General features: G+C 44.2%; 1 protein-coding gene across 1 annotated transcript in view; it reads right to left on the minus strand.

Moving 5' to 3' along the window:
• Ankfn1 (ankyrin repeat and fibronectin type III domain containing 1) overlaps positions 1–15,224 on the minus strand; it is a 155,625-nt gene that overhangs the window by 37,356 nt on the left and 103,045 nt on the right. The window contains exons 12-13 of the mRNA XM_026780905.1: positions 11,476–11,691; positions 2,455–2,621 (exon numbers count right to left, since the gene is read on the minus strand). Coding sequence (XP_026636706.1) covers positions 2,455–2,621; positions 11,476–11,691 — 383 coding nt within the window. The remainder of the gene's footprint in view (positions 1–2,454; positions 2,622–11,475; positions 11,692–15,224) is intronic.

A 15,224-nucleotide genomic window follows, 5' to 3' on the forward strand; every position in this document is an offset into this window, starting at 1 on the left:
TTGGTGCTTAAAATGCAAGGCTATTTATGAAACTTGAACTGTTTGCTACCTAAGCGGCATTCACAGGGACTCTTTCTGATTTCAGCTTAGTTCACCTATCAAAGCACCTGCACCTCTGAGCAGCAGATCAAAATGGCCTGCATGAATCAGCCTTTGCAACTGAAGCTCTCAGGTGTTGGTTCCGTTCCTGACTGCCCTTGTTTTCCTGCCTCTGTAAACCCTGAGAGCCTCCGTTTTACCACAGAGGTATCTGCTGGTTAATTCCACAGTTGGCTAACCACAGGACCCCCATCCCACTCAGGTAACAAACCACACGGCCCATTTCAGCCCTGGCCTGTTGTCATCACGCTGGCTATTTTGCTTTCGTTCCCTGTACAAAAGCTCGAGGAGAATCACAAATAGGAACAGGCAGACAATTCCAATAAAAGGAACCAGGGGACACACATCACTGCTTCCTTCCTCCTCCCAAACCAGTCATCTGTGGCCTCATTCTGCATGCTCTATAGTTGTTCCTAATGAACATTTCCAACTGTCAAGCAGAAGGCAAGAAGAAAGAATGGTGGTGGGGGGAAAGAATGTCTGGTTGGTCCCCCAAAAGCCACGCTTCTAAAAGGGCTTGAAAAGATCAAGGTAAGTGCCTCCGGCAACACTATTTCCACAGGTATTTTGCACAAGTCTCTAAGCACATTCTCCTTCTAGCTCTGCAGGGAGCAGTAATGGGCCCTCAAGAGCAGCCTAGGCTGCAAAGGAAAGCCTTCCTCTTTGTGGTGGAAGGCTCTCACCAAAGGGTTCGTACAGCCTGGGCTCCAGTCTCTGGGTCAGAAACCAAGCTGACTGTGCTGGAGGAAGTTCATTAAAAAAATAAAATAAAAAAAAAAAGCAGCAAAGCAAGAGAAACAAACAAGTCAATCACCAAGCCCACGCTCTCTCTCTTTAACCACCCTCTTAGAAGAGTTTCTGTTTTTAAGAGATCTGTTTCATTTCAAGCCTCATACTGGACAAGACTATGGAAAAATCTATCATTTGTTCCAATAAGAGAGAGAAAGAGAAAAAAAAATCAAACTTAAGTCCTATTGCAATTTGGACATACTTTTAGCTTCACAACGAATTGAAATCCTTGAGGGCCGACTTGGGAATGATTTCCCCTTTCCCATCACTGATACATAACTAGATGAGAGGTTTATGATTAGCACAATATACACAGACTCCAAAGGACACTAAAATGGGGTCTGGAACCAAATTAGAAAATCACCAGTAAGAACCACACTGCCACTAACTAGTCAGTGTGGGCTCTGAAGGGGGGTGGGAGGATGGATAGAAACTGCAGAGTGAAGGCTGGTGCAATCTTTGGTGCAAGTGAGTCTGGGTCCTTGGGAAGAGAAAGTCTGCTGATATAATTACTAAAAGATGGCGACTAAGACTTTATGACACAAATCCAGAAACAGATGGAAATGACTGTTGTCCAGTCGACTCACAAATGAGCCCTGCTGTCTTCTGAAAATGACTCTGAAGATACTAGATGTTGATTGTTGAAATGGCCGCCAGAGGGCAGACTTAAAGTCCGGGTGCAATTGCTAAGTGGAAGAAGGGGCTATGGTGGTCAGAGAATTCTCAACGAGACCACCACATCCCTTGTTCCTCAAGCACCTTCTCCATTGCCTTCAGTAGTGCTTATGCAACCCAGTGAGACAGTGTACTTACTAAAGTCTTGCCATTGCAGAAACCAAATTTCAAAGGGCCATGTTTGTTTTTGTTAAGCAAATACACACTTGTAAAAAAAAAATTTGAGAGTTTAGTTTGTATTCTGTGAAACCCAAAGAAATCTGGAGACTTTTGCTTTTATTATTATGTATTCCTTCTTTTCCTTCATTGTTATGTTGAGCACAGTTCAGGTCATTACAGCGGATGAACGAGAGGCCTGCCATTATGGTTAGCGATAAAGTTGAGCCCGATTACCAAAATAGGCAGCTCTCCCAAAACTAACAAAGTTAGACACCAATGTCAGCCAAACCAAAGGAGAAATTTCTGGAAGTTTGGGCCTTGTTACTTCTTTCCCCAGAGAATTGTCAGACATGTAAAAAACATAAGAAAGTCCGAAAGCTAGGAAGTTGGGAAGAGGGTAGCGTGAAAGTGGGCGGGGCTTCTTTAGATCAGGGAGGAGCCACGGAGAGCACACTATTTCCAACAGTGAAAAAGGACGCTGGGAACAGTGCGCAAAAACAAGTCTTTGTTGGGAAACCGCATCACTGCTTGGACCCTGAGTGAAGCAGAAGGGACCGTGAAGGTGCGGGGCCTCCCTTGAATGACTGCTCTTCCCAGTTGACCTTATCCCAGATACTAGGACTCCATTGTGTTGCAGATCATCTCCCCAGAGATACTCCACTGGTTTATCTAACACCCGACTTTCCTTTGGACACATTAGACCAAAGAAAATCCCAACTTTGGACCACTTACTTGGAGATGTTACTGTTTTCACGGATCTTCACGTGGCAGAGAATGTTGGGCAACTTTTGGGTTACGAGCACTTTGATCTGATCCACAGAGCTACATAGCTTTAGGTAACCTAGATACAGCCCAGGCGAGAGACGCTGATGACTCCTTTTGTGATAGGAGAGTATATCCTGGAGGGCAAAGAGAGAAAAAAATGAAACCAGACGGTCCTCTCACAAGGCTGTCTCACAACCTGTTCTTCAAGGAACCCCAGGCACCGCCATGAGTAGCAGGGAGGTGCTAAGGTTACAGCTAGTTTTATCTTCAGGAAAACGCCTTCTCCAAGTCAGGTAATCAGTCTTTAATATATGTTTTGAATGTTTTCTTTTTCTCAGATTTCTTTGCCAAGGCTAAGTTTGTGAATAGGTTGCTGCTGGCGAGGCAGATGATAAAGAGAATTTTTTCTACCCGTGTGGAATCTATCCTCGGAGGGCTTATAGCTTAGCTGTGGAGAAATAACATTTGTCTGTGTAAATGCTGACAAAAACACATTATTCGTAATTTCAGGATAATTAAGGTAGGAAAGTCTAAAGAAAACCATTGAGAAAAGAATCTAAGTAGAAAACAAAATGTGTGGTTCTTTATCTCAAAAATGAAAACAACTTAGCTCCAAGTGGTTCATTTAATTCTTTTTCAACCATTCATAGTTAGGTTGTATTTGTAGTTCCACACTAATTCCAGGAGTGGAGAAAGAATGAGTCAAGTGTTGGTTCCTTTGAATGAACATTTTAGACCCCATTGTATGGTAGCTGATGACACTTCTCATATTTGACTGTCCTGGTGTCATTATGAAAAAAAAAAAAACAAACCAAGTTTTACAAGGTATTTGAAGTCTTTGTATTCTTTTCCCGAGACCTTTAAAATGTTGCTAAGCAAGCCATGTCCTTAAGGAGCGCTTGTTGATGTATGCCCTTCAGTCATCCGCTGTCCTACCATGTCTGGATTCTCAGTGCTCAATGGCTTTGCGAAGAAGTTGATTGAGTCTCCTTACAGATCAGCTTCAAAGATTTATTCTCCCTCATCTTTCACGAGACTAAAACATTGTCTGAGCGACTTTGCATTATGTTGTCATAACAAACGTCCCGCAACCTTCGAAGGCTGAATGAAGTTGTTGCTATGGCTGGGTGTGCCAAGTTAAGCACAATTATATGGTTGGATGGGATTTTGTTTACTGTAATCAGTTCGCAGGGAATTTTGTGGGTTCTGACTTTTGTCTCTCCGTGTAGCTGCCGACGCTCAGCTAGCTGACAACTGATATTCTCCCCTTCCCCACTCCCTCTGTCAGTAGATTTATCTATGAACTGCCTTTGGGGAAAAAAAGAGAAAGTTATGTCACATAACTGATTATAGAGAAAGGTTTCTGTAGGTTGCATCTAACCTGGCTTTCAGAAAGGATGTATGACCACAAGAAATGCTAAGCAAATGAGAGAACAGTTACGCTAATTAGCCTGATTTCATTATTTCCCATTGTATACATATATAAAAACATCACCTCAGTGAATGGTTTTAATTATAACTTTTCAATTAAAACACTGTTTAAAAAGATGAATAAAATTTTTAGGAGAGCAGAATAAAGGAGATCAATTTTTACCACTAAACATAGGGAAGGCAAGAATTAAAACCAAAGCAGACACCTGAACCTGCACAGAAATCTTGGTGGAAGAGGAAGGAACGAGGCTCCCTGGACAGATGCTCTGTGAAGGAATGGGTTCCCCCCTGTCGAACCCTCTGTCTGTAGTGTCGCATGCTCTCTCCTGTCCACGCATGCACTGAGTACCTTTGAGGTGCTCGGCACTAAAGGGAGCTCTTGGCCCTCAGGTGAACACGCTGCTATGCTTCCTCCCGGGATGGTGAGAAAGACAGGGGAGCTAACAGACCACCACGCTGGGCCCGCTTCAGTTTTGGTAATAGGGCAGCGAGGTATTTTGCTGAACTTGTCTTAGATATTTTTTTTCTCTGTTTTTCTTTTTTGTTAACACCTTCAGGAGTTAAACCCAGATCCTCCTACGTACTAGCATGCTCTGCCACTGAATTACACCCAGCTCCTTTGTTTTCTTCTTGAACTAGACAATGAAATTAACGATAAGGCTGATTTTTTAAAAAAATTGCTTTCTGCCAGAAATATTTGTGTGTAAATTAGTATACAATTGGAGGTCAGATCTCTAGGACAGAATCACAGACGAGAGACAAGCACTTTAGGGTATTCAGCAGGGCAAAGTCTAAATAACTTTCAAAAGGCATTTGAGAAAAAAAAAAACAAAATAGAAACGACATCTTATGATCAAGAAGGATACTTATTAAATACAGGGTGGGTGAGTCTGGTCTTGGTAGTTTTTCCCATGTCTCTTCCAAACAGATCATAGGTAAGCCCGGCCACAGTTAGTATTTTGGGAAATTAACGATGTCAAAGGGTGATAAATGGTTAATGTGAGAAGGAAAAACAGAAGTATTTGGATCAGCTGCATTCAGTGCTATGTTCCCTAGGGGTGCAAGAAGATGCGGCTGTAGACCCCACAGGTCATTATCTCTGAGACCGCATGGAGAACCGAAAAAGTCCCCAAAGACTAGGAAAGGACAAATATGCCCATCTTTGCAACAGAAGTGGGAGAACACGGATGTCTCTTGTAATTAAAGACCTTCAGATTATTGATCTTTGGGGGACAATGAGGAAGCACCAGCACACCATCAATTAGCCAGGGAACCCCGAGGCCGTGAAGAGCAGTCAGGGTGGCTCTGCGAAGAGAAAAGTCCTATAGACATTTCGTTTCTAATAGCAACAAAATAGGGGTCGCAGAGCAGGGGGAAATCTCCAGTGTAATCTCTTTCACTAGATAATGTGGGGGGGGGGGAGAGTCTTGACCACATTGCCTTGACAAGCCGAACACAACTGGGTGCAATATTTGTGGATAATGAAGATGGGATGGGAATGATGGAGAGATTGAGTGATAGCCCAGCAGGGACTGGTCCCCAGAGCCAGTACTTTCAGCTCACGTATTGACATTCTGGACAAAGCAAATCAAGAATGTGCATATCAAATTTGTAGGTCCAGAGTTTGGTGTGGTTTCGATTTTCTGGAAAACAGCACTAAAGTTATGAATGACCCAGGACGTTGGAAACATAAGCCTATCATAATTCGGGTTGAAATGTAATAAGAAAATGTGCTTGTAAAGACTCAAACCCAACGGTACAAATATAGGATGGGGAAGGGTGTTGGAGAAAAAAAAACATGTGGGGGTCAGAACTGACCACAAGCAGAATGCGAGTTAGGAACAAACTGTGGTTACACGCAAACCAGCACCACTCTGGGGTGGGGGTCATTCACTCTTTCGTTCAATTTTTTTTTTAAAAGAATGTTACTGAGCACTTGCTATGTATTTTTGTGTCTTTACATAGTCATTTATCCATTATTAGTCAGAATGTTTTTGGAGCCTGAAAAATGAATTGGAAGAGAAAGCTGTCTCATTCACATAATCTAAAGTACTAGACAGACCTCTAAGACCAAAGTGAACGCCTATCACCCGAGTTAACCCCTACCCTGCATTTCCAGGCTCAGCTTTCCATCATTACTGTCCTTTGGGGTCCCCTGTCTCTAGACATGATTAATCGCTTTTCCCTCCCCAGCACCGCCCTGATTGCTGTCTCCTGGTTTCTGTTTGTGTGGTACTGAGGAAGGCATCTCAGTCTGGGGCACGCAGAGGAAGCCCCCTACCACTGAACCGTATCCTCAGGCTCCTCTTTTACCTTGGTTTCTAGATAGGTGCTCAGTAACTTGCTTAGGCTGACTTTGAACTCACTGTAACCCACATACGTCTTGAACTTGGGAGTCTTCCTGGCTCAGCGACAGTAGCCTTGCAGGTCTAGCCCCGGGTCTGGCTCTGTTACGGGACACCTACTGATGTGTCAGGGATCATGCGAGGTTGTTGGTGGCATTGAGATGAGTAAGATGTAGCTTCTCCTTTGTGGAACACACACGGCAGTGTGAGGGAGAAAGCTGTGAGCCAGTTTTCTAAACCAGCCTAAGAAAGTCCATATGAAGATTGATAAAGATTGTGCTAGGCCTGGTGTGAGCTCAGGAGAGGCCGAAGCTGCCCTTCCAGCTGCTGCCTCCTTGCTTTGTGCTCTCTCGTTTAATTCCCCCCCCCCCACTCTCTCCCTTCTCTGGCTTTTTTTTTTTCTCCATCGGATAAACTTATCCTCCCCCACCCATGGCTCAGCACAGTGCCACCTCTTCGGCAATGCCTTCCCTGATACGTCTAGGCAGAATTAGTAGCTGCTTTGTGCGCGCTCCCATAGTGCAGTGTTTGTGCGGCTATCGGGCTCTGGTGTAACTCTGCCTGGTAGTGCCTTGATTTGTTTACAAGTCTGTCTCCCTCCCTTGACTGAACTCCTTGAGAGCAAGGGCCTTGACTTGCTCAGTTGATTTTCCTATAGCACCTCAAAGGGAGCCTGGCACCTCGTTGATGTTGCAAAAACATGTCTGTGAAGGATGGATGTGGGGGAGGGAGGTCTGGGCCTGGGTCTTGCTGGTATGGGGTCTGAGAGTCCTCTCCCCAGTCTGTCCTCACTGGCCAGTTCTCTTAAGGGCCTGCTAAAGGACCAAAAGGCAGCTGCTTTTCCAGGAAGTCCAGGACTTTTACTTTGTTGAGTAAGGCATGGAAGCCAAGGCATGGAGGGCAGGGGTCACAAAGGAGTGACTGGTGGTCACTGTGCGTCCAGGACTAATTAGACCACAATTTTCTGAATTGTTTTATGTTTTTTTTAAAAAATAGAGAAGTCTTAACTCTAAATTCTGCATTTCCAACTTCTTTTTTTAAAAGGAGAACATGTTTTGATAATAACCTAGCGCTGGCTGAGGTTACCCTCTTTGTATAGAAGGATGTCTATAGATTAGTGTGGTCTCTATTACTTCCACCATTTCTTTTACGCTGAGGGTAACTCATAGATTTCTTCTTCATAAAACATTCAACTCAGTGGTGTTTAGCATATTGACAAGGTTTGTAACAGTTAGTACTAACATCCAGGCCTTTTAAATCACTCTGAAACGCAGCCTGACATTCACAGCCATTGTCCCCAGTCTTTCTGCCCCTCGTCCCCAGGCAGTCTGTCTCATTAATCTTGCTTGGTATAGATAGAGCATATGAACGGAGCCCCATAATCTGCGATATTTTCTATGTGGCTTCTTCTGCTTAGTGCGATGTTCTCAGGGCTCATCGAGGCTGTAACATGGATCATTCTTCATTCACTTATATGGCTGACTAATTTTCCACCACATGGCTGTATTCTGTTTTGTTCACCTCCTTAGTAGCTGGTGAAGATTGGAGGTTGTTTAGATCCTTTGGTGTTTATGGATAGTGCTTATTATAGCTTATACCCATATGGGTGAACTCAGCCGCTTCTTACTTCTATCCCAGCTAGTTTGTTTCCACAGGTAGTGTGCTTCCCTTTTGATAATTGTGCTAGATATTGTGAGAGGTGGGAAACAGGTAAGACAGAAGAAAAGGTAGAAGAGGTATGTGTACTGGGCATCTAACGGTGAGAAGCAATGCCTAAAGAGGGGAAGCAGAAAGCTAGGTGGTCAAGTTTCCATAAGACAGCCTGCGAAGAAAGGAGGCAGAGAGCATGGATAGTCACTCAGTGGAATGGGAAGGGCTCCAGGCTAGGTATTGGGGTGTGGGTCTCTCCTTGTTTTTGGGTAATGTGACATTGTCAGGCCATTTCCTTGAAATGTGTATCTTCATAAATGGCCTGGACACAGAATTATTTAGCCTTATGGCCTTTCATGAGAACCCAATGATAACTTAGATGTGGTAGGTCTGAATAATATAATACACATGTGTGAGATTAATACACTTAGACAACTTCGCACTTCCTGGAGGGACTCCTGAAGGTCATAGTTAGAGTAAGCATTATCCATGGGCAGCCTTCTTGTTGGAAGGACCCTCACTGCCACTCAGTTCTCTCAGCAGGACTCTATTGTCCATAACACTTCTTTTACTTCCCAAGCAAACAGGAGGATTTTTCTCTCCTAGATACATGGGAAAGACCAATTAGGAAGGCCTGGGCTTTGAGAAGGTTGGGGGGTTGGACATCAAAGCTCACTTGGGTTCCCAGGGATTAATAAATTAGTTATGGGCTAAGATGTTGTTGAAGCCTTTGCCTGTTTTGAATATCCAGTTGTGAACTGTATAGGTTTTGTACAGCATTTCTTATTTTTAAGAGAAGGGAGATGGCGTGATGGAGCACCTCAAGGGATGACTGGCCAGGAGCAGAGGTCTCCACAGGAAGGTGGAGGAGCTGGATTGGAAGTGGTCTGAGGGAAACCTAGTATTGCTTTGGTTGTCTTAAGTGGAGAAGTGCTAGGAATCGTGAACATTTGCTGTGTTCCTTACTCTCTGATGTTGATGTGCTCGCTTGTCTCCTCTTCATCAGAACCCTGTGAGGTGGGGTTTCCTGCACAAGAGGAGACAAAGGGCTGAAAAATAACTCCCTTTGGCCACAAAACTGAACGAATGGAATCACAACAATACCCAGTCACCGTAGTTTCAAAGGGATACAAACCCCAGCCACACTAGCTATTCGTGTGCACCTTAAATAGCTAACTCACTTTCACTCCCGAGGGGTGCCTAATACAAGAATGAGTGTGCTCACCACTTGCCCTGGCCCAAACCAGGACAAAGTCCCACATGGCAAAGGTAACCTTAATGGTCAAGGCCGATAGCTCTGGATTTGATTTGGTAGAGCCGACAGAGGGTGGGTGTATGTGTGAAGAGGGTGGGGGCGGGGAACGCAGACACACTCATGGCTCCCCTCTTCACCTTTTATAAGCAAGTGCTAAAAGAAACATTTAAGAAATTGAGTTTTTACAGGGTGACTAATACACTAATCCCCTATAGGGATAAACTGGGGCCTGGGCTACCTTTGCTCCTAGAAACACAGGCCCCAGCAGGATATAATACCTGGTTTCTCCTAGACTTATTACATAAAAAATGTGTTACAGGTGCAGAAAAATTCCAATCTGGTGAAAGGTTGTTAGAGAAGGAGACCAAAAATAGAGGCAGGCTCAGGTTTCCACACAGATCCAAGTGGAAAATTCACCCCCGCTGACTGGCGCATTCCTGCTTGATGTCATTCCCACCAACCCCCCCCCCCCCCGTCTCTTTCCCACCTCCCAAGCAGGTCTTGTGCTGGACAGGAAATGGAAAGTAAGACTCTTAGGATTGGTAGCCAAACACTGAAGACCAGAGACATAATTCTATCAGGAGCGGGCTTCGACAACTCAACATGAAGGCTGAAGTAGACTTTGGTCGTCCTAAGATGGCTAGACATGGAGCAATAAGGAGCCTCACTCTCCTCTTTCAAAGTCTGGGGGCCGTAAGGCATCCATCCCCATGTGGGTCTGTGTGGAACAGGGCTCTCCTTCCCTCTTACTCAGACTGGATGGATTTGTAGCTATACATCCCATCGTGGCTCAGTACAGATGTTGCCCCCAACTTCTCTACCCAATTCTATCTGATGAATTCTATACACTCAGTGGATTTAAAAAAAAATGAAAGAAAAAGAAGCAGCTTGAAGTTCATGTCACATGTGAGTCTGTGCGCCATGTGGGTAGCCAGGCCTGTGGCTAGTGCTGTTATCTAGCCCGGGTCTGCATGTGAGTTGCTCTGGCTTGAAGTTTGGTGGTTACTGGGAGCTCTTGTCTTCCACCTTCACGAAAATCCTAAGTCAGTATTGACTAAGTCTCTCCCTTGTATCACGGAATGTAACTGACAGCTGAAAGAACCTCCCCCCACCCATCAGATGATCTTGAGTTGAACTATCAGTTTTGGCATTTTTGTCGCTATGTGGCTAGGGCCACATTCTGTGGCCTTCATCCCCTGAGCCTAATGCAGTGTCTGGTCCCTTCTTTCAGAAAAAGAAGGTGCAATGGCTGAGCTGGGCAAGGTGCTTGCCTCCAAGCCTGAGGTCAATCCTGGGACCCTCAAGGTAGAAGGAGGGAGGCGAGCCTTACAATTGTCCTCTGACCTCCACGTGGGCACTGTGGCACGCTCCCTCTCCCTAATAAAGGGACACTACAGAGAAAGAACATAAACTTTTAAATATCAATTTCTGGGTGCCTAGAAAAGGAATTGCCCAAGTGAAGGACAAAATGGGGCCAAAGCTTCATTAATTGTACTCATTCAGCCTCTGTGTGCCACCCTGTGTCTCGTAACTTCTTTGAGACCCATTCCTAAAATGGACTTAACTGTGTCTCGCTGTCTTGTGAGTATTAGGAAGAGAACAACCAAGTATAAATACATGCGTGTGATGCCGCACCCCTGGTACTGTACTCTCCATCCTGGTACCGAGTTAATTTAGCCTCTGCAGGTTGTCTCAGTTCTTCTCACTGGCTCATCAATGTTCAAGTCTGAATCTGAATTGTACTCCATACATTTTGCATTTGGATTGCTTGTTTCCCTGACTGGTAGAGTCTTGCAGGGCTATGGGGCCTTCAGGAGATAGGACCCGGCTGTGAGAGTCTTTGGAGGTTATTGGTCTCACCTAGTCCCTGGTTCTGGCCACTCCCTGCTTCCTGGTTTGTGACAACACGAGCAGCTGTTGTGTCAGGTTTCTTGCACCCTGGCTGAGTCACTGTGCCGTGCATTTCCATGCCATGTTGTGATGGACTGTAACACTCTGAAACTGTGAACCGGAACAAACCTTCTCCCCTCATGTTGTTTCTCTGGGTGATATTTTGGTCATAGTCATGGGAAAGTGACTCAGACAATTGTCAGGGTATTTTCAGAGTACCTACTCTCCGGATTGCTTGATCAGTTCCATGCATAGACGGAAATCAATGAAAGTAACCCACAGCATCGTTGCTATCTGTGGAATCGCAGGACTCAACCACATCACCATACATGTGAATGGCTCTTGGCGTATTGTATTAGAGCTGCTGTAAATATCTTAGAACTGAAATATCCAAAAGTTGAAAAAAATCCTACATACCTGAATGGTTATTAGTAAAATATCTAAGGCTGTTGGCTCCTCAGGAGTTGATAGGGACTTCCTCTGGCTCTGCAGTTTTGAGATCTGCATCCATTTGCCATTAAAAAAGGAATAAAGCATCTCCACTTCTCTGATGGTGACTATGAGGATGTTGCCATGGCGATCTTTAATGGGCTCATAGTAAAGTCTTCCCAAGTTGTGCGTTCCAAGTAAATTCTAGAAACCAACAGATTGCTGGTAGCTTAACTGATAATTGCAAAACAGAACAACAAAACCACAACACAAGACACTGAAAACTGCCGGAATTCAGAGGGGCTCTTCGCGCTTTGCAGACTGAGACCTAACGTAGGTGGCCTTGCAGCAATGTGCTTAACAAAAAGCTCAAAGAAAAGGCTCCACTGTGAGCCTGCAGAGGTTATAGCAAGAGGCACAGACGTTATATTTTTTTTAAGCAAATTCAATATCTGTAAATATCTTTTGCCCACATAGACACACCAGCACGTAAACCTCAGTGACCAGCACTTGAAGAGAATCCCAGATGTTTTAAAGAAAAATGTCTGACATTTCAAGTATGCTACTTGTGGAGTTTTCAAGAGCTCTACAGTGAGCTAGTATGAGGCGGGGTTGTTTAAAATGAAGAAATGAATTGACAATGTAGCACAGTGTACGAGGTCCCCTGATGACTGTGTGCAAGGTTCTTTAATCAGGAGGTCGGCCTGGCTTGACTTCTCTGCATCTCAGGGAGCTCTGTTTACTGAAAGGTTTGTTGAAATTGCTCAGACACGCTGTCAACAGAGGCAGACAATACTTCTAGAAAACTCAGATGGACGAGGCCTTAAATATAAAGGCGCAGAGGCAGGACTCATTAAAAGAAAGAGGAATTGTATAAATAGGAAAGGGGGTGAAGATCTCTAGAGCCAAGGAGTGTTAGATGATTAGGATCAAATCCCATACAAGCCATTGCCGAGTTCGCGAATGTGTGTGCATGTGTGTGCGTGTGCATGTGTGTGCATGAACTCACATGAATGACGATGTGATGACGTGCTTGTGTGAGAGCTTGTGTAGAACTGGAGTTTGTAAAAATGACAAGGTTGCCCTAAAAATAAACAAGCCAGCTGGTTAGTATTCAAATCGCAAACCCTGAAGTGTTTGCTCATTGATTGGTGACTGTGTCTTAAGCCTTTTTTTTTTCTCCTTACCAAAACCAGACATGGAACGAGTAAGGAACTTTATAAGTAATTATGGACAAGATTAATTTGGCAAGATTAATTTTTAAGTGACCTAATCACTCAAAATTTTCTTTTCTAACAAATTACTCGTAAATCATAAACCCTTCTTTGGTAAGATTTTTAGTCTACATCTCTGTAGCGCTATGGTTTTATATAAACACTTTATTATGTGAGCAGTTGTGCCTGTGAACTGCCATACCAAAACAAACAGGAGGGCAAGGACTGGGGTGGCTGGTTTGTAGTGAGTGACAGCCTTTATAATGTAGTCCATTCCAAGCCACCTAGGATATGACAATACGCTTCCAAAGTTGAAGATTTAACAGTTGGTTTCCCGAGCCAGTAACGAGCTGGTTCTAGCACACCACAGCTATTAAGACTCTTGCATATAGGTGTTGAGTCTCAGGACTGGCTACCATTCATTAACTATTCGACTGTTTCCTTTCTCTGGTCCCGAGCTTCACCATCTTAAATGAAAGGCCCTTACAGTTGAGGCACCACTCTGGCTAAGGCTTACCTCATAGAGTATCCAGGGGATTAAATCAAGCAATGCATGAAAACACGTTTTACAGACACTCAAGCCTGCTTCCCTGTTGAATATGGAATTTTAAAAATCTGTTGTAATTCAAATCCCCTCCTGGTCTCCACCTTTATTTTCTAGACCCAGCCCAGTTCCAGATCCTCTGGGAAGACATTTCTAACTCTGTTATGATCTGAATATTCGATATTCCCCCAACAGGCTCATTGAGAGGTGACTAGACCATGAGGATCTGATCAGTGTATTCTTCCATTGAGAGATTCATAATTTGATGGCATTTTTGGAAGTAACAAAAACTAGGAAATGAGGCAGGGCGGGGACGTAAATTACTGAGAGTATTCATTCGGAGGGTATAGTGTATCCCCGGCTCTTCATGGTTTTTGTGCTTTTTGGTCACTATGAGGTAGCAGCTCCCTCTGCACATGTAAATGATGTCATGATATTGTCAGACCAAGTAGCAGGACTAGTCAAACTGGGCGGAGGCCTTTGAAACTGTAAGGCAAAACAATGCTCTTTCCCTCTGTAGAGTGTTTATTTTGGGTGGGTCAGAGTGACAGAAAAGCTACCTAGTAGAATCTCAGGTAGAGTTCACCATCCTTTCTTTTCTGTTCTTGTCTTGTGCACAAAATTCTTAGGATGCGTCTGACTGTACTCTGTGCAACTGAAATACCTGTTGTGAGACATGGCTCCTTCCTTTCTGTGTCTCTAGGTCTTTTCACAGTGCATAGGAAGAGCTCAGTAATAGCTGAATTACCAAACATATTCCTTAGTACACAGCACATAATTTACAATTGATAATGCTGAAGTGGCCATTTTAATATAAAGTTATGAGGAAAGCCAACTTATAATGGCTTTCTCTCAGATTCAAAAATGTTTTCTTTCCTTTCTTTCTTCCTTCCTCCCTCCCTTTGTTTCCTTCTCCCTCCCTCCTCCTCTCTCCCTCCTTTCCTCCCCCCCTCTTATAGCCCTTGCTGGCCTAGAACTTGCTCTGTAGACCAGGCTGGCCTTGAACTCACAGGTCTACCTCTGCCTCCAGAGTGCTCTGATTAAAGGTACATGCTACCAGACCCAGCTGGATAGGTTTTCTAACAAGTTGAATAAGAAAGCACTAAAACCTTCCTGGTATTCTTCCTTGATATAAAAATGATTTGGATAGTTAGCTTTGGTGGAGGGGTTCCTTTGGACCCGAATAGATGGTGGTAATACCTGTCATGCTATGTTAGGCAACTTGGGCCCTAATGATCCTATGTGGTAAAGTGGGAGGAGACCTGTGAGATGTTTAGCACAGCCAGAAGACCTAAGTGAGCTGCAGTCAGCTGTAGCCAGGAGGCACCATTCTTAGTAACTTTATTTAGTTTGAGATGGCATGAAACGTTAAGGAAGCCCAGAGGGGAGAAGAAAGACAAGGAAGTGACGAAGTGCCAAACATTGCTCTGAATGAAGAGTGAAGGTCATGTGGGAGAGACTGACCTAACTCTGAGTCCAGAGAGAGACTCCCCGAGGAAGTACAGACACCAAGCTGAGACCTAATGTCTGTGTAGGAATTAGTAAGGCAAAGAAGTGAAAGAAGAGAGGATGCTAAGCAGAACGTGGCATGTAAGTTAGCAGAGGAGACTGAGAAAGACAGATCGGAAGCTGTGCGAAGACCAGGAGAGGATGGCAGTTTGGAAGACAAAGATTGTGTAAGTTTCAAGAAGCAGAACAGGACCAGCTGTAGCAAATCCTGCTAGGTGTCAGTAGCGAAGAGGGCTCATGAGTGTTCATTGGATTTAGTGACACTGAAGACATGGGCGGGATGGAGAAAAGTTTCATCAAGGCATGCTACAGTATTTGGGGGTTCTCTTAAAGACTACAAAAGTAGGTGTAAAAGTGGATATTTAGAATGAAAAACAAAAATCCTCTCTTTCCCTTCCTTCCTCTGCCAATACTGGAGAGGCGTGGTATAGAACTGGTATATAGGCGTGGTATAGAGCTGGTATATAGGC

Source organism: Microtus ochrogaster, chromosome 7 (genome assembly GCF_000317375.1).
Source record: "Microtus ochrogaster isolate Prairie Vole_2 chromosome 7, MicOch1.0, whole genome shotgun sequence".
Classification (NCBI taxonomy): Eukaryota; Metazoa; Chordata; class Mammalia; order Rodentia; family Cricetidae; genus Microtus; species Microtus ochrogaster.